Here is a 21,241-nt window from a genome sequence, read left to right as displayed (position 1 = left end):
CGTGTTCCCCCCCAAACCCAACCAGCCCCATTCACGCCGGCCAAAGCCCTGCCAAAGCCCTGCCAAAGCCCTGCCAAAGCATCCTGCCCTGCAGGGATGGGGTGATCTCCTCCCTGGGCTACACTGGGGGGTCTCCAGCCCTCCCGCTGAGCACAGGAAAGGGACCCTAGCCAAAACCCGCCCTTTTTGCCCCACTTTTAACCTTTCACAGCACTGCTGGGGGCCAGCCCAGTCCCCCAGTAGGCAAATAAAGCTGGTAGTGGAGGAAACTGGTTCCTTTGGGAGCCATCGGTAGCACCTGGCTGAGGAGAAGACAGGGAGCTGGCTCCCCTCAGACTCTGGGTTGGGGTCTGAAATTTTTGTGTCGGGGCTCACTGCTGGGGTAGCGGGGCCTCCTTGTTTGGCAGACGATGCCAGCGCCGTTCTCACTGTGGCATAGGTCAGGGCTGTGTGGTTTTTTTTAAGCAGCCTTCAAATTTTGTTGTGCAGTCTGCAGTAACAGTATTTCCATGAGCAGAGAGGAACCGGCTCCTGGCAACTATCTCTTATGCTCTTTGGGGCACTAAAGTAAAAAAAAAAAAAAAAAAAAAAAAGTCATTTAGAAAAACATACAGGCTTGTAGATTTTTTTTAAAGATAGTTAACGTGAAGCTTTTGTTAATTGCTTTGTAGGTTCCCCTTCCAGCAAGCTAACATTGAGTGATCGTGATGCATTATAAGACACTGATGCAATTCACCTGCTGCTGTCTTACAGTTATGGAGCTGGGTGTATTTTTGCAGAAAGCAAAGAGAATCGCAGTGCTAGCAGCAAATTTCTGAGCCCTGACGAATGCTCCATGGGTTAGTGTTTTTATAAAAGAAGACAACAGAGCTCTGGCCTGGTTTCATTGCAGCCAGGCACCGGCCGTAGTGAGAAAGCATCATAACAATGCTTGCAGTGGGATGGGAGCGTTGGAGCCGCTATCGCCTGGCTGGAGTGGGATATGGCAGGGATGGAGCCTGAGGATGAGCCTGCTGGGAGCTGGGGTGCCCAACCCAGCTTGCTCGGAAAGCCTGGGTGGCTGCAGCTGGACACTGCAGTGCAGCCCCCAACCCTGGAACAGGTGGGCCAGGGTGGATGAAGCTGGGAAAACTTGGTGGGGGCTTCCTGCCAGCATTGCCGGTTGCAGATCTGGGGGAAGGAAGTGTGCTTGAGTAAGATGAGCTGTCGTAATTTTTCCTTTTGTATTGCATAAAGCCCTCATTGGGCTGCTCTTTTCTCTTCAATTGTTTTGCTGGGTTTGTCAAACCACTCTGCTCCCACTGACAAAAGGTCAAGGGAAGGGGATGGGGGAGCTGGGAGCCTCCTGAGCTGGAGCAGCAGGAGCAGAGTGAGTATACCATGGGTCCTTGTAGCCCAAAGCTGAAGCTTGCTGGTGTACTCCTAGTTCCTCCCGAGCTGTTCCTCATGCCCTCTTGCAGCTTTGGCTTTGAGTGGACATCCACGGCAAAGCACTGTCCCTAGCAATTCCCAGGGGACACTTGACACGTGTGTCCTCCACTTCCAGCATATCAGTGCTAGCCCGGCTATTTACTACCTGTATTGGCCAATGAGTAGTTACTTTTATGCTGTGTCCATGCTTTCACAACTGCACATGGGACAAGATGTCCAAGCAGAAGCAAACCAGGGCTGGAGCTGGCAGCATTAGGATGCTGGTGTCCAATCTCTCCTGCTCGCCTTGCCCTGCAGCCAGCAAAACCCATGCTCCTTCAGTGTGGAGTTCACTTGCTTGAGTGATATTTCTTTGATATTTCCCAGTTTGGGAACAATGTCCTTTTTTTAGAGGATGTCTTTTTGTTTCTACATTTTGTTTCTCCTTGCTGCTGTTTAAGCCTGCTGCAAGTGAAGGGGGTGGGCATCTTTTGGAGACACATACATGCTTAGTCGTAGCATGTATGCTCCCCAACCCGACTGTACGCATTTTAAGCTGTTAAACATTCCTTTTTCTATTTTCTTTTAACCATATTTATTTTTATTAGTTCCTCTTTTTATTTTTACTAGAGTGGATTGTGTTGCCCCCACCAGCGACTGTGGGACAGTTGTGGTTTTTGCAGGATGCTCTTGAGCAGCCAGGGTGGGAAGCAGGGCATCCAGCTGGGCACTTGGAGCAGTTGTTCCCCCAGGTCATTGATTTTGGTGATCAGAGATGTCATTTTGGTGTTTTGCTCCTAAATGATGATCACCCAGCCTACAGCAGGGTAATGGAAGTTTTCCTGGTGTTATTTTCTATCCCTGATGAACATTAAATCTTCTCTGGTGTGTCCCAGCCACTGCCATACTGTGGCTGAACGAATGGCACAATGGGAGCGGGGATTTGGGAAGGCTGTGGGATCTCCATCCTCAGAGATATTTTTTATTTTCAACCTTCTAGTATTTGTACAGGGGTATGCTTGATTGTGAGCAGGTGCCTAAACAGGATGTGGCATCTTTCCAAGCAGCATCACCTTCCCATGGACCTCTCCCTGCATTTCCCCATGTCCTTGATACCCACGAGAGGGGTCACCAGCCACGCACTTGCGTGGCATGGCTTGCCTCGCATTCCTGTGCTGCCCACGCCGATCCACGCTCATCAACCCCTTGGCTGGCTGGGAGCAGCTGCCGCCCAGGTGATGGACTCATCAATGCTGGCCTTCCTGCTGGGAGCAGCTTGGCTTCCCCCGGCCTCGCTCTTCTCATCCTCTGACACGTCCTCGCTCATCTGTCTGCAAGCCAGGTCTGAACAAGGGACCTGGGGAAAAGGAAAAAGGAGCTTCAGTCGGCGTAGAGAAGTATGCGGCGGGAAGTTTGCCTTGCTTTAAGCAACCAGTTACCAGTGAACGCAACATTTGTCATTGTATTTTTTGTATTTTATTATTTTTTATTTTTTGAGTTTTCAAAAAAGCAGTGGAAAACGCTCCCCAGGGTAACTCTGAAGCAAGGAGGGGGGAGGCGATGTGAGTGCCTGGGGCTGCTCCCCACCATCAGGCCCTGGGAAACACAGCTCGGAGAGGGATGGGGAGGGCAGGGAAAGGCCCGGTGGGCACCCATCGGGGCTTTTTAAGAGCAAAACCACTGTGGTTCTCAAGGCTGGAGCTTTTCATTCACCTGGCGGGGAGAAGCGGCTTTGCATTTCACCCCCTTGTGTGCGTGGAAAGGTACAGCTAGGGCTGAGGCTGTTTGTTGGGGGTCTCCACCTGGGTCCACGACTGCACCATCAAACACATGCTCGGGCTCCACGGGGCCTCGTGAGGTATCTTCTGCTGTTGTGACTATGGAAATAATTTCTGGCAGGGAGTTTGACTTCCGTTTTCTGTCCTACCGTGGCATCCTGGTCTCTCTAGTGCTACCGAGATGCCCCAGCTCTTCCAGGGGCCTAGGCCAGGCTTTTAACTGTGTTGCAGTCTCTGGGTTTAACCTCAGCACACCTAAAGAACACCCTGGGGCTCTTTCCAGGAGCCACCTTCAGCAGGCTGCCTGTCCCCCTGCCAGCCTGAAGGCCACTAAGCCCCGGGCTGCCCATCAGAGCGGCGGGCGGCCGAACGCAGCCGTCCACGACGCCACCACTACGCTTCAGAGCCAACAGCCGCGGAGCTGCTTCCCGGGCTCTGCCCGTCGCGGGTCGCGGGGGGGGGAGGGCTGGCGGTGTCCCCGGGGGCCCCAACCCCGCCGGGGGCGGCGCTCCCCGCGGACACCGCCCTCCCGGCAGCCGTCGGTGCCAGCCGGCAGGGCCGGCCCCGGGCCGGGAGAGGCGCGGCACGGGCCGGCCCGCCCCCTTCCGCCGCGCCGCCCGCCATGGTTGGGAAGGCCAAGCGTCCGCGGCTCCACCGCGCCGCCCCCCGGCCCTGGCCCGCCCGGGATGCGCCGCCGCTCCCCCAGCCAGGGCCCGGCCCCGGCCCGGGCCGCGACCCCGACCCCGGTGCCGGCGGCTGGACGGCGGCGGCCGGCAAGGTAGCGGAGGCGGGCGGGGAGCGGGGCGGCGTCACGTGGGGCGGGCGGGGCTCCGCCCCCCGCGCGCGGGCGGTGGCGGTCACGGGGCGGGCGGGGAGCGGGGCGGTGTCACGTGGGGCGGGCGGGGGGACGCGACGCACGGCGTGGGCGGGGCGGGGCTGGCGGCGGCGGCCGAGGCGGTGACACCCCCCCCCCCCCACCCCCTCATGGCTGCGCCGCCGGTGGCGAGGGTCGGCGCTCGGTCCCTGGGCGGTCCCAGCCCTGCCCGGTCTGCCCAGCGCTTGGGACGCCGCGGAGTCCCACCCAGGCGGTGGGCGTCGCGGGCGCAGGGCCCTGGCGGGGCCGCAGGACCCCCCTCGGTCCTGGGCACGGCGACGCCGACAGGGTCTGAGAGGGGCGGGAGGTGGGGTGACACGGCGTCCTGAAGGCCGGCCGGCCTGCCGGCCTCCCCGTCCTGCTGAGGAAAGGCCCGTTCCGCCCTCGTTGCGGTTCTCGCGGCCCGGAGCTCGCTGTGGCGCCCCTTCCCGGGCTGCCGCTGCTCGTCTCTCAGGCCGCGTACCGCCAGCGGGAGTGTGCCCGCAAGGGCACGGCTCGCCAGGGCCGGCAGGGAGGTGAAACGAGGGAGCCTGGACCTTCGGCACTCCAGTGTGAGGTCCTGCCGGTGCACCCGGGAGTCCCGGCGTGCCTCTCTGGTGGTGGCTAGTGCCGCTCCAAACCGTCGGCCACCATGATGGAACTACCGCATAGTGCCAGCTATGGCTGCCACCACAGCTATGGCAGCCACGCTACGACAGGCGCCACAGCATCCCCAGGCCTTTAGGACGCAGAGAGGAGAGCCTGCTTAGGGAGGTGGCGGTGACAGGCACCAGGGCTGCTACCGCTGCTGGGGGGAGAGGGTGCCTGCGCTGCGTCTCGGTGGGGTAACTTGGATGCAGTAGTGGGGATTGTTGTCAGCAAGTGTCGGGAGCGGAGCGGTAACTGGCTCGTTTGGCAGTCATTCTTTTCTATTTCAGGTTAGGACAGGTGGAAATGAGCTGTCAGTTTACATGCAGTCGTTTAGGAGACTTAGACCGTGTCTGGTTTCACCAGCTGTCTTATTAATACGCAGTTCAGGTTAAAGCTGGGTGTCTCCCCCAGCCCCCTCACAGCAAGGACACAGAAGAGCAGTAAATGGTTTTTATATGCCTGCCCTTCCTTGTGAGGAGGGGGGAATAGGCTGTGCAATATATGCTGGTTTTATACCAGTATGAAGTTATGTGTTGGTGCTGGGAGATACTGCTGGCCAACATAATAAGTTCTAAGCCAACTAGAGAAGCTACTGCAAAGCTTAGAACTTAGGGTATTGCATGCTTAAAGGAAATAGATGCTGAAGATTTAGTAAGTTGCTAGTAGTCACTGAATCTGCTTAACATCCATCGATTTAGGATTTAGCCCCTAATGTGCTCATTTGTTGCTTATCTGTATTGTTATGTACCTGTAATAAATCTGGCTTTTCCTAAGGACGCCATTCACAGTTCTTTTAGGAGTAATACCTGAATTCACTTGAGTGAGGCAAGGTTGGGTTGAGGTGGAAGTCTGTTGGGAATAGAACAGTCCAAAATGTGACTGTGAAAATTCCTTCCGGGTGGAAGAGCCTGGGGGGGCCAGGCCAGTGGGGTGACTTACCTAACCCTGCCTGCTCAGGAGAGGCACCTGCAGGCTGCCGCTGGAGCGTGCATCCTGCTCCCATCTGGCTGGTGCTGGGTTTAATTTTTTTTTTTTTTTTAATGAACGTTGCCTGATGGTGTTTGTACTGACTGCTGCTTAATGTTTCTTTTGGATAAGGACTGGGACTTCCCGTCTTCTAATGTCTTCTCGGGGCTGGAGATTGACCCTGGTACTCTAGTAAGGAAGCTTGACTTGGACTCCAGAAGCATCATCTCCTCCAGAACAGGTTTGTTGTTGTATTTTGAATGAGCGCCACGTTAGGTTTTGAGCAAAGACACTGGGGGACTGTATTTGCAGTGGCTGTCGGAACAAGCCCAGGAGAACTGAACCCAAACACAGCTTCCCGTGTTCCTCCTGCAGGGGCTTTCAAAAGTGGTTTCTGTTTGGGGTTGGAGGAGGCAGAGAGGCATGTATGTGCTTAGTGCTCCTTCGGTGGGAAACTAGCTTCAGGTTACCTGATGGCTGCTGAGCAGTGCTGTGCAGCTGGAGCCCCCACCAGCAGCTGCCATTTGTACCCATATATTTTGTAAGCAAGTTGCTTGTTGTGCCTCAACAGTGCTTTATCCCCGGCAGCCTGATTGCAGCCAGCTGTCGTCTCCTCTCCTTTGCTGTTGCTAGGTCCTTGCCCTGGCTCAAGGACTCCTGGGCAGGAGAGTCCAGCTCACCAGGGAGTATGGGGCGTGAGGGGGAACAGGGAGGAGCTGGCAGAGGCGTTTGTTTTCCAGTCCCACAACGAGGAAATGGCTCCCCCTAGCTGCTTAGTGGCAGGCAGAGCTTTGTATCTGAAACGGGGTTTCACCTCTCTAAATGGAAACGGATGGCACAGCAATCTGTCCTGGTGCAGAAGATGCGTGTGACACCCAAATACCTTGTTTGCAAAATAAATTAATTTCTTTTCCCTATGCAGATTAATACTGTTACAGTAACTTTGTTTTCGTGTCCAGGGCTACAAACCAACCCAGTAACCACCTGAGCGATAGTGGTTACCTGAGCAGTGGTGAGCGGTAGCAGCCATAGCCCATCAGTCACATCTGGTCACAGAGCGAGGGAGCAGGAAGGTTGTGTGAAGACACATTTGCTGGAGATGCTTGCCCTCTGCACAGAAACCTTTGTGAAATGTATTGTTCTCAAAACACTGAGCTCATTGTTCGTAACTCTCCTGGGAAAAGGCCATGTGTGCATGTGTGTGTGTGTGTAAGCATAGCAATCTCTTTAATTAAATTAGACAGCATGTTGTTGAAGGCTGACAGCCTGCAATCCTAGTCTTTCATTGCAGGCTACAGCTGTACATGTCTGGTTTATAAATAGACCTATGCTGCTGGTCCCTGTGCAGTGCTGATGATGCAGATGTGCAGTGCCTGCCTATGTTTAACCCTCTCTTGAGGCTGCGTGCTGGCTTCCTGCAGACAGTGATGCTGACCTGAATGCTTTGTGCTCCCTCGCACTTTCCAGATGATCAGCTAAAAATAGCTTTTCATTTGGGGGCTCAAAACTGCAATTCCATGAGGCAAAAAGTGATTTTTTTTCTTTTTTTTTTAAAAATCTTCCCAAGCTGCTGTGCCCTTTCTTGTATCACTCTGGAGCCATGTGGAGGCTTTTTCATTATGGAAATCAATTCATTTTTTTTGTGTTAATTCAGTGAACTGTAACTGGGCTGTGCATACAATGACAGAAACCCTGGAGTTAGAAAAGAAATTCTAGGCAGACCTGCTCTGTCTCCTGGGATCTCTGGTCAGCTGGGAGCCTGTTCAGCAGGAAATTCAACTTGACTCCAACCCTGCCCCCTCTCCCTTCCTCCCATCTCCCCTTAGCTCAGTGCACAGGACAGGAGGGTAGGATTCTCCTACACATTGTTATTTTAAGATTTAATAGCAAGACAAAAAAGCGTTTCTCTCCCACTTGCTTTTCAAGCTCTAAGAAGGTCAAGTGGGCAGACTGTAGGTAGGCTTACTCTCTCTCTCCTGGGCTTTTCACAGCTGAAGAAGATTTTTTTCTGTCAAGGATGCCACGTAGCAGTTGAGAAAGCTGGTATATTTGTCCTCTGTGCATGTGTGCCTCACGTTACCTAAGATTATCACATTATCTAAGATTGCTGGTATCTCTGTGTTTTGTGGTGCAATCCGGCCTTGTGCTGTGACACTGTAGGATCAGCCAGGAAAACTTCATTGTACGCTTAGAGAGGCCTGCAGGGCATGAGTGAAACAAGGGATCTGTTACAGGGCTTGGACCTGGCAGAAAACACTCTGCTGGGTTACCAAGCCCAGCTGGCAACTACGGGTTTTGGCTCTGTTATCACTCTTCCTTAGACCCTGCATCCCTCTGCTTTTGGAGGTGTAGTTTTCCGGAAGCCAGCATCTCACTCCATGGCTGTGCTTCCACGGCATTGCAGCTTGGTTGAAGGTATCTGCATAAGACTTTTCCAGGTAAAACGTTTGCCCTTCCTACTACTATTCTGCCTCTGTTCTTTTCTCCACTTGGGCTTGCGTCTTTTGGCTTTGTGCTTGAACTGGGGGACCCAACTTTTGTCTTGACAGAGCCTGAGCACCAAAGCTATGTGAGCTGGAGTGCTCTCTGCTAATTCTGAAACTGTCAGATGTGGAGCTGGCCCAGAAGGATATGTGGGGTTGAGAGATTGCTTGTTGCCGGAAAAGTGAGGAAGAAGAGGTGGTGATGTTGGCTTGCAGCTCCACCTGTCAGCACACTCCCTCACTGTTTAAGAGAGGATAGTGGCTAGCTGGATCAGCGGAAGGGACCTGGAAAGCCTGGTCTCCTCAGAGTGTGGTGCAGGGGGAGCAATTGTTCCTAGACCATTTTGAGTTGGTGGTGTAGGGGGAAGAGCCAGCCAAGCCTGCTCCTGTGGGGCTGCCTGGAAGACTTGGAGAGCTGTGGAGCTCCCTTTCCTCTCTGTCTTGTTTCATTGTCCTTCTCTAACTGGGATGAGTAGATGACTATGATGGTGCATCTTTAGCTGGCTACTTCTCTTGGGTTCCTTGGCCTCCCTCTTTGCCTTCTATGCCTAGGATGTACTTTCTGGTTCCCTGCTTTGTCCATCCTCTGCCTGTTTGACACGCTTGTGTAGTTCCTTCCTCTCTCCCAGCCTGGCCTGGACAGACTTTTTTCTCAGGGTTTGTGTTCAGCTTTGTTGTCGGAGAGGATGACTGCCTTCTCATGTTCCTAGTTCCTAAGGCAGGTTTCAAGTTGCCCTGTCTTCATTCAAAGCAGCCTTCAGAAGGATGGGAGTGGGGGGAGATGTGTAAGTGTGGGCCTTGGGTGCAGTGGGGGGAAAGGCTGCCTGAACTGTGGGGTTCTAACAAAGACAGTCAGGGCAGCTTGGGCAGGAGGCAGAGAGGTGACATTTTGAATTCACTGAATTATTTGGAGTACCTGTAAAATCAGCTGATAGTGGCAAATGAAAAATACCCCCTGTGTACTGAATTTTTACTGTGCTTCATTCTACAGGTCTCGTCTCTTCCAATTAAAATCTAGTCTGAGGAAGAGCTTGAAATGCGGTTAGATTTTAGAAGATGTCAGCTTGGAGCTTAACACTGGTCAAAAAAGCAAATCGGCTGTTGGGAAGTAGGAGGAAAAGAGAATGACCTGGAGAGCGTTGTTATGCTCCATAAACAAATCCATGGTGCATGCAGCTATTTGATGCTATGTGTGGCCCTGGTCCTCTCATCTCAGAAAAATGTAGCAGACCAGCAAAGGTTCAGAGAAAGGCAGCAAGGCTGCTCAGAGGCCTGGGGTTCCTGTTTAGTTGTTCCTAAAGCAAAAGCCCCGGGCTCTTCAGCTGGGGGAAGGCAGCAAGGCAGGGTGTGATGGAAGCCTGGAAACTTCATGGTGAGGGAGTGTGGGTGCGACTGCTGTCTCTTCCACTACAAACCTGGAAGAAGCAGTGGCAAGAGCAGATGGTAGACACGCACCTGAACAAGACATTTTGTGTCTCACATGGCGAATTCAGCTCTGGGCTCTGCATCCATGCATGATATAAGTGCTGTATGTTTCTGTGGGTTCAGAAAAGGGCTGCACAGATTGATGGAGGGGGCTGTCAGGGTTTCATAATGCAAGAACTCATCTGGTTTGGGATGCATAGGTGGAACGTGGTGGTTCTGCTCTTGCTGGATCTTAGGTGGAAAAAGGGAGGGATATGGAGGTCTAGAAATGGCTTGTAGTGTTGCAACAGGACTGGAGACAGGCTTCCCCTGCCCTGGGGTGGTGGTCCTAAATCCAATGAGGTCCCTGTGTGCAGTGCAGAGAGGCAGCCAGAGGGCTGTGCAGTGGCTCAGGCCACCGGGATGTGCAGGGAGGGGACATGGGCTGCCACCAGGGCAGTGTGGGACAGCTGGGGCAGGAGGAAAGCCTGCACCATGACCGTGGGGCTGTGTGATGTGCTAGGGGCTAAATAAACAACAGCAGAGCATGGTTACTTCCATGTGATGAAGACCTTCATCTGGAAGACCTACTTTGATGTGCTGGAACCAGAGGGATGCAATCCTGTAGGAAACCAAGCCATCGTCATGCTGGGGCTTGGGGGCTATTGCCTGTAGCCACTGACGAGAGACGAGACCTCTGTCTCTACTTTTTTTCCCCTTAGTTTTCCTCAATTTAAGTGACCAGCTTTTGCTGCTCTTTTGGCTGTGGTTATTCTAAGGGAACAGGGAGGAGCATGATACGCAAGTTGGAAAGTTCAGCATCTATAGCAGGGTTAGCATCTCGGTTAACATGAGTGGTTGTGTGTGCCCATGCAGGTAGGTGCTGGGGCTGAAAGGAAATGGAAAGAGGCCCCTTGTTTTGCGAGGATAAACTGGTGGTGTTGGTTCTTACCAACTGAAAGCCCTGTTTTTCTGAGGTTTTCTGAGGATTCCTGGTGCATCTGGTGGAGGCAGGGTGCCTTGTTGAAGTATCTGCTACTCTCATGGTAATGGTCTCCTTGCTTCCCTTAGCTACAAGGCTGATTCAACGTGCTTGTTGTGATCGGTGTGAGGTTCAGCTTAGGCTGTTCTGGCATCAGTCATTCTTGTGGCATGAGAAGGAAAGGGTGGAACTGTAATAAAAAATGTCACCAAAATGGAATTCATTTTAGGTGAGTCTTGCATGTGTGACGGTAGAAAGCTAGTGGTCTAAAATGGAAAGTATTTTAATACGGGGAGCTCTCAGCCATGTCGTACTGTGAAGCAGACCTGCTGCAACTACTCTCTCCTGCTCTGCTTCTTGTCTTTAATCATTAGCTCATCTTAACACCAGATTCCAGATGATTCCCATGCTTGTAGGTAACAAAATCCAGCAACATCACTGTGAACACTGGTGTTAAGTCCATGAGTGAGTTGCTTGCTGAATGATTGCTTCCTATCAGTGTAGTTTACTTAGCCACTGATGTAATGTAAATCAAATGCTTTGCCATAATCTAATCCATGCAAGGACCTCTGTTATTAGTGTGAGTGAATAAATCTCATCTGGGTGAGCCTCTGTAGCGTGGGAATTAAATGTTTCCAACTAAGTAAAAAATAATGGCCTGTCCTACTGTTGTATGGGAGGGTTGCTGCTTTTTTTTTTTTTGCTTTAGCTTTCCTTACTCAGTGTTTGAAGCAAGGGCCTGTTCAAATGTGGCTCTGGCAAACCAGTTGCCTGGGAATGTCTCTTTTTTTGGAGTGGATGATGAACCAGTTGTGGAATGATATGAACAACTGGACTGGCAGCTTCCTGCTTTCTTTTCAGCTTCTCCAGAACGGAACTATGACAAGATGTGTTTTTTGAGAAAGCAAAAGTGCAATGGCAGCAAGTGCTACCACTTCAGAATTGCTTGCAAAACCTTAGCTTGTCACCTTGATTTCTGAGGTTGTGGCAAGAGTAGCTTTTGCTGCAGATTGCTCTAGCTCTTCCTGTGCCACTGGTGAGCCAGGAAAATGTGAAACATGGATTAAAACCATTTGCTGCCACTGGTCCTGGACCAGTTAAGGGTCCTTAAGGAGACCATAAGGTCTACCAGAAGGTAGGTTTAGACAGGACATAAAGATGACATTTTTTTACAATGAGGGTGGTGAGACACTGGAACAGGTTGCCCAGAGAAGCTGTGGATGCCCTGTCATTGGAAGTGTTCAAGGTCAGGTTGGACAGGGTTTTCAGCAACCTGATCTAGTGAAGGATGAAAGTGGGGTTGGACTAGATCATCTTTGAAGGTCTTTTCCAACCCAAACCACTCTGTGAGTCTATGATTCTATACTGAGGTGGGGGGCACAGAGTGACAGAGGACATTAGCCTGAACAGAGGTTGTGCTGGGCCTTGCTGTTGCTGAAGCCTGGATCTGCACAATGTGATGCAAAGCTATAGGGGAATTTCAGGCATGCATGCTGTAGTATCTGACTTTCCCTTTGTATCTTGAGACTGTTCGTCCTCTGGTGACCAGGACTGTCTTGCAGGATGGGTTCCTCTGTCAGTGGCACAGAGGGGAGCAGAGGAATGAAATTACTGAGCATCTGACAAAGAAGGAAGTCCCTTTTCCTCCTGAAGAAATGTGGAGACAGGAGAGAACAAAATCAGGCCAAGCAGGAACCTGACAGTTTGGAATTGCTGGAGTCTGTAGGCTGTGTACAGCCTTGTTTTTCCCCTTTCGTAGATACTCTGTGAGTTCTGTTTGTTACCAAACCTCCCTCTGCAGAGTCACTGACTGCTGTTCTGGTCTGCACCTCAGCTTCTGCTCTGGTGTTCCAGATTTACTGTGTCTGTCACGTATCTGCTTCCTTCTCCTTGGGCTCTGCAGCTGCTTGTCCAATTCTGTTCTCCTTTTGTAGCCTCAAATGAGAAGCAGAAAAGCTGTGGTTGGTTGGCATCGTGGTCTTGCCATGGTACCATACGCTAACTTCATGTGACATGGTTTGCTTGCTGTTTGGTTTTTGTTTTTTTTTTAATGGGTGATGTGCCAGAATCAATGTAAGACCTCTCCTCTCCCAGCATCACTGTTCCTGCAGTGTCTGGACTCATGGTTACCACTGCAGTGGATCCACTGTTGCATTGCTTGCAGAATTGCAGCTGTGGCCAGTCCTCCATTACTCTTCAGGAGCTCTGACAGGATGCAAATCTTTGTGTCCCCTAATTTATTCCTGTCTGTTCGTTGGATTCTGCTTGTTTGTGGCCTTTAAATATTGCAGTTTTTCCTCTTCTGTCCTCACCCCTGATCACGTTTCTCCGTGAAATCCTTCTGTGCGAATCCTAGAGTTGTGCTGTTGGTAGGAGCAGGTTGCTTCTGTTGGGAAGATGTTTGCTGTGTTACTCTGCAGACCATGGTGCTAGTCTGCCCTCCTGCTGTGTCTAATCCTAGCGCTGGGCACCTTCTTTAGGCAGATTTTTGGTGATGTGAATCGGTAAGCACAGGCTGGAGATGTCAGCAGCCTTCCCATTGCATACGTTTTGAGGCTTTCCTTCACCTCTCGTACAGCGTGCTGCCTGTCATGTCATGTCAACCCCCTTCAGCTGTGCCTTCCTGGGTATTGTGCAGTGCTTGGCCATGTGAAGCTGGAGGTTTCCTGTTTGTTTGGGGTTTTGTTGTTTGGGTTTTTTCTTTTGGCATGTTGGAGCGTTTAGCAATTGAAGGATAAAAAAAAAATTTAATCCTGCTTGTTTCAATGAATGCATCCTTTCTGAGTAACAGTTTTAAGCCTTTGGTGCTTTTTCTTAATGTGCGTTTGGGATATTTTTAAATCTGCTTGTGTTGGTCATTTGCCATGTCCCTGGTGTGGAAAGCTGCTGGATCTTCACGATTCTGCTGCTGTCACTTTTCTTCAGTGTTTAATTCTGTGCTGGCAGCTGTCACACCCGTCTTGTGTTTGTTTTGTGCAGAGTGCCTTTTTCAAGCTGTTCCCCACTGTAACGCTCTTCAGATGGAAAGGGGTGAAAACTGTTTGCTCTGCAAACTGAGCATAACAGTGAGTGGCCTGTGAGGAGTGGCTGTAGCTTCTCCAATGTGTGTGTAAAATGCAACGTGCTGTGCTAGTCCAAAATGACAAGGTATTCCTGCTCCATCTGTCTTTGGTATTAGCTGCCCAGGCTTTGGTCTGTGTGAATTTTGGGAGCATTGAAATGCTCTCCTTTAAGCTGGTGTCAGAGGTAGCCTGTTGGCGATGCCCTTGGTGGTGTTGCACTGAAATGATTTGACCATCTTTGAAAATCTCTACTTGGCATGTGGATGCTGCCCTAGGAGGAGTGGCTGTTTGAATGGCATTTGGGCTGGGATTTCTCGCTTTCATGGGTGGGGACTGGATATCAACATGGCTTTAAAACAGGGCACCTAGGCTCCATCAAAGGAGCCTTCAGCTACTGCAGCTTGGATAAAGCTCAGCCTTGATCACTTGAAGTTGTGCTTCCAGCCTGTCCCACTCATCTGCTGCCCCTGATGCAGGTGATAGCAGCTGCTGCTTTTTGCAGTCTCGGGGCACACAGAGTAGCTCTGCAGTATCCCTTGCCTCTTGCTCCAACAGGCTGAGAATGACACATGCCAGTGGGCATCCAGCCTTGGGTAGAGACCAGCTTCCCTTCCCTGTGCAGGCTCGAGGGGCCTGGGGAGAAAGGCTCAGGAAAGCCAGCAACCTTTTTGGCAGTTCTTTGTTTCTCTTTTGTATTCTTACCTCCACTGTATCTTCAGCTACCCAGCAGACACGAATAGTCAAAGCACAGCCACCTTCAGCCTTGAGGACTTTCTCCCGGGGCAGGCATGGGCTGCACACCTCTCCTTTGCCTGCCTCTCCCCGCCCACGTACCTTCTGCAAGGTGTCTGTGTCCTTTGTGTAACCTGCACAGGTCAAGGATGTGTCCCAGGACTGGAACATGCAGGTTTCAGGTCAAACTGCAAACTTCCCTCCATACGCTGGTGTTTTCTCTGACATTGTGTATAAAAGTGCTTGAAACCTCCAATAAAAGAATTTGCAAGAAAGGAAAAATTCCCGGGAAAGGGGAAATGCTGGGCAGGGATTAAACAGGCAAAGTGATACTCTTTACCTCTCTCCCAAGCCCCAAGGTTAGTAACTTGGCATCCAGAAATGGCTATGAAGGACACTGTATGTGTCTTTATTACATTAAGTGGGGGAGCAGTTCCTCTGCCTGTTTGCAGAAGCGCGGTCCAAAAAGCATTGCCCACTTCCATGCCTTGAGCTGAGCTGTAACTGGCCCTGTCCGTCACTGTACCCTGACTGGCGTGATGCACCGCAGCGAGAGCCTGAACTGGTGCCACTGAGCGGGAGGAGACCGACCCTGCTACGAAGTCCTCAGTCCCAGCTGAGCACTGACTGGCATGGAGCAGGGGGGAGCCCAGTTCTTTTCTTGCATAGCAGCAAGCAGAAAACTTGAACCTCCTGGAGAAGGAGTGCTGTTAACTTTTGATAACCCAGTATACCACTTCATTAATATGTTTACAGACTTGATGGTAGCTGAAACTACTTTTATTTCAGGCTTAGGGCTACTGGCAGGCTGCTTTTGACTGTGGATGGGAGTTCCTGTAAGGAGTCTGTGCCATGGCTTGAAGTTGAAAGGAGAGAGCAGCTGAAGAGCTGACTGGCAGAGCAAGGCTGCATCCAGTATAGCTACCGTGGTCGTTTGGTAAGGTGACAGGTGGCAATTTACCATACCTGGGTAAATTGCTCTGGGTAGCAGTTTAGTGTATGTTCCTTCTTGCTTGCTTTTTGGCTGAAATTTATTTGGTTTTTTGAGCATTAGGAGCTGCTCTTACCTTGACCACGCCAGATCACCTTCTAAGGGTAGTTTTGGTGTCTGAGTGTTTTATAACAGGCAGTTATAAAACTGCATGGTGTTTGAGAGGAGCTCTGATAGCATTTTGTGGTATGGGAAGCCTCTCCAGTGAGGTCAGATGACCTCAGTGTACAGGACGCCTCGGACAGAAGACTGTGGGTTGCAACAACTTGCCTCGAAGCCAGAGGGCTCTTCTCTTGCTTCAATCCAAAGGATGAAAATCAGTGGGACCTCACTTCAAGAGTCAAGTTGACCTAGTTCTACAGCAGAGGTGAACAGCTGTGGGGACTGCTAGAAATGGAGGACAGTGACCTGCTGTGGATAGCTTCTGGGAGAATTTGGAGTGGGAATCCTACTGAAAGCTAAAGACAATGGTGCCTTAAATAAAAATAATTTTTCAAAAAGTAAAAATCCACACTGCCGAAGATTAGTTTAGCATTTTATTGTCTGTGCAGTGTGGTGCTGGCTGTGAGAACAGCTGTATGAAACTCCACTTTATAATTAGAGTCAGTGCAGTTAAATGAAAAGAGCTAAATGAGTGTCTGAAACTTGCACTGCTTCAAGTGCTTTGACTTCCCTTCTGGAGATAGACCATTTCCATGTTGTGAGTGCCTTCTGCCAGATCATGGGAATCAGTTGTGTTAATATTTATGAAAGTAATTAACTTTTTTTTTCTTCCCCTCCCTCTGGCTGTGGCTAAGTCCTTGTTCTTAAAATTAACATTTAAAAAAGAAAAAAAAAATCCTCCAACTAACTAGTGGTCATGGATACTGAGCACTACACAAACACTGTAACATTTTCCAGAGTGCCTGATTCTGCCAAGATGTTTGCAGTCTGCTCCAGGGAGAGGAGGCTGTCAGTAGTGGGAAGAGCCTGAAATGAGTTTTAGGAGTTTGAACAATGTGTCAGATCCCTGTAATTTCTTATTATGGTTGGTTCCTGTGGCTGTGCCTTCTGTGTAATGTTCACCACTAGTGATGATGGAAGGTACGTGCCTGCCCCGGAGCAGCCTTTATGTGCTGCTTTGTGGGCTGTGTTGAAGGTGGGTGGCTGAGGAGGAGGGTAGGGCTCAGTAAGGGATTGGGGATTCCTTTGGTGAGGCTTCTGAGTTGCTGCTCTGTGCTTTTGCAAAGCCTTCCTCCGTCCTTTGTAAAAAGTTGGATGCTCAAGCATGTGCTTTTTAGGTCAAATGTGTCAGTCCCTTGTGCCACTGAAGGGCTTGCTGAATTTGGGGCCAGTGTACCTCCTTGCATTCCCAGTCAGGTGTGACTGGGCATGGCAGATTACATGTCGTGCTGTGTCTTGCTCTGTGTGATTATGATTCCCGAAGCTTTAGAGGGATACTAATCTAGCCTGGTATTCTCCTGCTAAATCAGTTTAAAATGGTCAGACATCCTTACTTACACAAAAATAGATGAGCCCTGCTTAGGAGAGTGCTGAAGCTGCAGTGTTACAAAAGAGGGTTATGAACCGAAATCCATGCCTTTGCTGTTCTAATGTTACAGCTTTGGCATAATCGAGTTATAAAATTACAAATGCTACAAAGAGAGAGGAGGCACAGTTCTGCACTGACAGCAAAGATACCATCCAGCATGAGTCCTGATAATGAAAACCTCTCATGGGACATGAGAGGAACAGTTTAATGCTGCGTGAATTCAGAAACTGAATCCCAAGAGGGGTGAAGAAGTGCTTGTGGAGAGGGCAGATTGACAGCTCTGGAAGTCAGAGCCCTTCCCTTGTCACCAGCATCAGTATGGAGTTGTGTCAAGCTGTTGAACGTATTTCTGAAATACGCGTCCTGGGAGTTTAATATTTAATAGGCGCTCTATTTAGAAAATTGGTAGATGCTGGTAAAGAGTGGATGAGATGAGAGCTCTCCTTCTTCTGGGTTGCACCTTCTGACTTGCCTTGACAGGCTTTTGGGGTGTAGGAGTAAGTCAGCCTCCTTTTTCCTTTGCTAATACTCCTGGGAAATGCCCAGAGAGGTTATTTTGCTTGGGTGTTTTTTTCCAAGGACTTCTACGCTAAGATTGTCATCTACATAAATCAGATTTCTGATTTACTGAGAGATAAGTCTCTGCCCTGCTAATGTGGGTCTTATCTGAATTGCAGGCTCTGTCTTTAATGGTAGATCTCTTGAGAGTTGATGTCTATAATTCAGACTAAGTGGGACCTATGGTAGTATTCTATATAAGTTATCCTTTATTGGAATAGTAGCAGGTCTAGCTTGCCTGAGGTTTTGGTTTGTTTTTTTTAAAATTATACAGCCTGTTAATAGGGGCACAGATAATCTGTAATCCTTCAGTTACAGTACTAATGGCCCATAGGTTATAATTATGGGAAAACATGATACTAGCCCGGAGCTGTCTCCTCTCAGGCCACCACTGATAGCAATGCACTTAACAAATAGTATGTAGTGCTGGCTCCCGTGCTGAGAGCCATTCTGCACAGGGGATCCTTGGGATACAGAGGTATTCAAAGAGTCTTTGTAAGCAATTTACAGACAAAGGTTTTCTTTACACTTGGATAAAAATGTGTGCACCATCTGAAGGTCTGTTTGCCCACTTCAGTGCTTCAAAAGTGGCATTACTGATGCTCGTATGTGGCATAACTGGTGATGGCACATAATTTGGGTTTAGTTTTTTAGTCCAGTGGCTTATAGAAAGGAAATAAGTTGTTTGGCTTGTGGGGGGTTTTTTGGTTGTTTTTTTAATGGAGTTTTTAACACTGTAAATCTCAATGGACATTGTCTAAGCTAAATGCGGGAAACAAGACTGTGCAAGGATTAAATGCAGTGGCTACTGAAATATTCTGGGTTGTTTGAAATGGTAAGTTGGACAAGTTTAGATCAAACCAGCAGTGTTGCAAATATGCCATGAAGCTAACCACAGAAAATTGATCCTGCAGGAGAAGAATAGGCTATCAAGCAGATGTTCAAGCAAGGACTAACTGTCAGCTGGTACTCTTGAAAGCATTGTATTTAGTGATATTGCTAACAAACTGCAATGAAACATGGTGTTTCGGAGCATCCCTGGCAGGACATCTGAGGGAAAATGGGGCACGCAGACTTGTTTCCTGGCCCACTGGTGGTATGTGCTTGACTGTGTGTGGAGGACACGCAGAAAATCAATAGGTCTGCTTAAAGAATTTTGGCTTCTGCAGGTATCCTCGACATTCATGCCTAATGTGGCTGTGCATGTGCACGCTCTGGGCTGATTTGCTTCTGTTGCATTTCCTAGCTACATGGCTTATTAAATTTGGTTTTAATTACCTCTGTTTTCTTCTCCTTCCTTTCAAAATAAAGATTATTTGTAAATTCAGGTCACCGAGTGTTCTTATGTAACTGGGAATGGTCTGCTTTAGCATGGGTGGGACATTCCTGGCTGTGACGGGAACAGGCTGTGTCTATACATGCAGTGGTTACTTTTCAATGTGCTTTGTGTTCAAATAACCTGGTGCGCCTGTCGACAGGGAGGTAGGGGAAGGCTCTTCCAGACTGCAGGAATTCTGCTGACAGAAATCACGATTTTGAATTTAAGTTGCTTCGTTCAGTAGCACTTTCATCTTTTTCTCAGTGAAGCTTCTGGCTATTGCTTTTGATTCATGCCGGTGATTTGTGACCCCAGGGCTGGGCTTATGCATACTCCTCTGCAGCTGCAGGCACGCTTGTTGCTTTAGTGCCTGTACCTGAGTGGCTTTTATTTATGGAAATAGCATACAAATGTGTTGATACTGTTTATATGGGGTTATTATAACTTCTTCATGTCTTTTCTTCCTCCAAAATAGAGGGTGTTGGCCTGTTTACCTGTATTGGGTCTAAGTGGCAAGGTTTTGGTAGCAGGGGGAGAGGCCGGGGCTGCCCTGTTCTGGGCACAGCCGGGTCCGGACAGCTGCAGTGCAACTGCTGCAGCCACAGCTGAGCCCATTGGTCACAGTGGTGGTGCTTCTGGGAAAACATATAGTTAAGAAGGGGTAAAAATGCTGGGCAGGCAGGGAAGTAGGAAAAAAAAAGTGAGAAACAGCCCTGTGAACACCAGAGTCAGAGAAGGAGGAGAGGAGGTGCTCCAGTCACTGGAGCAGCCTGTGGAGAGGACCATAGTGGGCAAGTGTGAGGAGGAAGGAGTGGCAGAGAGGAGCTGTGATGGACTGACTGTAATGCCATTCCCTGTCCCCCTGCACTGCTTAGGGGAGGAGATAGAGGAGTCGGGAATGAAGGAGTGAAGCTGAGCCTGGGGAGAAGGGCAGTGGCGGGGGGATGTGTTTTAGTGTCTGTCTTTGTTTCTACCCACCTGATTCTATTTTAATTGGCAATACATTAAGTTACTTCTCCCCAGGTCGAGTCTGTTTTGCCCGTGATGGTAATTGGTGAGTGATCTCCCTGTTGTTTACCTCTGCCCATAAACTTTTAATCTTATTTTCTCCCCCTGTCCTGTTGAGGAGGGGGAGTGAAGGAGTGACTGGGTGGGTATCTGGCAGCTGGCCAAGGTCAACCCACCACATTACCATAGCTCAGTAAAAGTTGAGATTAAATTCAGTACCAGGTAGAACTGTTGCTCTGTGGCTGTTCCTCTGCCTTCCTTACTGTTTTTTTCAACGGAATGTCTTCTGAGCATTGTAGAGATCCAGAGACTCTTGCATGAGAACTGAATTCCTTTGCTTTTCATTAACACTCACAGATGGTTAAGGAAGTCATTCCTCCATGTTTGTGTTGTACCTGTATACCTGTAACAACATCGTGGCCCTCTGTGGCAGTGAAGCATATGGTCTAACTCCGTATCATGAGGTTACAGTAATTTCTTTGCTAGGTTGAATGAAGAGATCTAACGTGTGAATAGCAGCCAGACAGACCCAAGGAAGGGGCATAGAAGGCGAATGAAGCAAATGTACTTTGGGGGTATCTTTAGAGGGAGGATCGTCCTCGTGGAGGCTGCAGAGGTGAGCTGATATACTTGCTTGTGTCCTGAAGGTCAGAATTAGGAACCTCCCCTCCTCTCTCTATTTGGCGAAGGAACGGGGACAGAACAGGACACAGCCATATACTCTAGTCTAAGCTCAGCAAAGTACAGAATAGGTCTCGGGTCCATCTGGCTGTTTCTTCTGCCAGTCTTTGCTGTGTAGGAGGTGCTGCCTTGCTCCAGCTGTGACTGCATTGCTGACATCTCTCTTTGAGAGTGCTCTTTTTCAGATGTTAGATGTGCTCATTAGAGGGCAGCAGAATAACTCTTCCTTTTTCTAGGTCAGTTCTATATTTTTGAATTATAATTTTCTGCTCTGCAGGACACAGAACAAAATTTTCCAGTTCCTCCTTCAGTTTTTCCTAGTGCAATAAGTGTATAAAACAGCGATGCTTGTATGAATATGTTAGTCAGTGTAAAGAAACAGAGCAATTATAGTAAAAACTTGCTTCTTGGAAGCTTGTAAGTGTTGCAGGCTCAAACGAGACAGAGCTTCTCTAAGATTAAACCACAAATGGCTAGCACCGCATGTGGAAAAGCAGCCAAAGGAATGTTTCACAGCTAACTTGTTTTTTGCTCAGCCTAATTCTTACTTGACCTATATGTCCATATGCATCTATTGATTTGTTTGCTGTACCCCAGCTGCTGCTGCCACCTTTTTCTGCCTGAAGAAAATGTTAAAAACCCAAACTTGCTTCATCTGAAAGTAATTTTTAAATGACATCTGATAGTACGCCCCCCCCTGCTTTCTCTGTAATATAAAGACTATAAATAATTATGGCACAGTCTTTAAAGGCTAAGTGAGGCTGGGATTTGGAACCCAACATCACAATAGTTAAATGCATTATTTATTATGTAACATTCATAGAAGAAGGCTG

General features: G+C 49.4%; 1 protein-coding gene across 1 annotated transcript in view; it reads left to right on the top strand.

The window, feature by feature from the left end:
• The first annotated feature begins 3,561 nt into the window (after positions 1–3,561).
• The window catches only part of SLX9 (SLX9 ribosome biogenesis factor), a 54,937-nt gene continuing 37,257 nt past the window's right edge, over positions 3,562–21,241 (top strand). Inside the window, exons 1-2 of the mRNA XM_069782248.1 lie at positions 3,562–3,966; positions 5,791–5,899. Coding sequence (XP_069638349.1) covers positions 3,811–3,966; positions 5,791–5,899 — 265 coding nt within the window. The 5' untranslated portion in view covers positions 3,562–3,810. The remainder of the gene's footprint in view (positions 3,967–5,790; positions 5,900–21,241) is intronic.

The sequence above is a fragment of the Haliaeetus albicilla genome, chromosome 4, assembly GCF_947461875.1.
Source record: "Haliaeetus albicilla chromosome 4, bHalAlb1.1, whole genome shotgun sequence".
Taxonomy (NCBI): domain Eukaryota; kingdom Metazoa; phylum Chordata; class Aves; order Accipitriformes; family Accipitridae; genus Haliaeetus; species Haliaeetus albicilla.
Note: the sequence above shows the minus strand (reverse complement) of the source record. Positions and strands in the feature narration are given on the sequence as shown.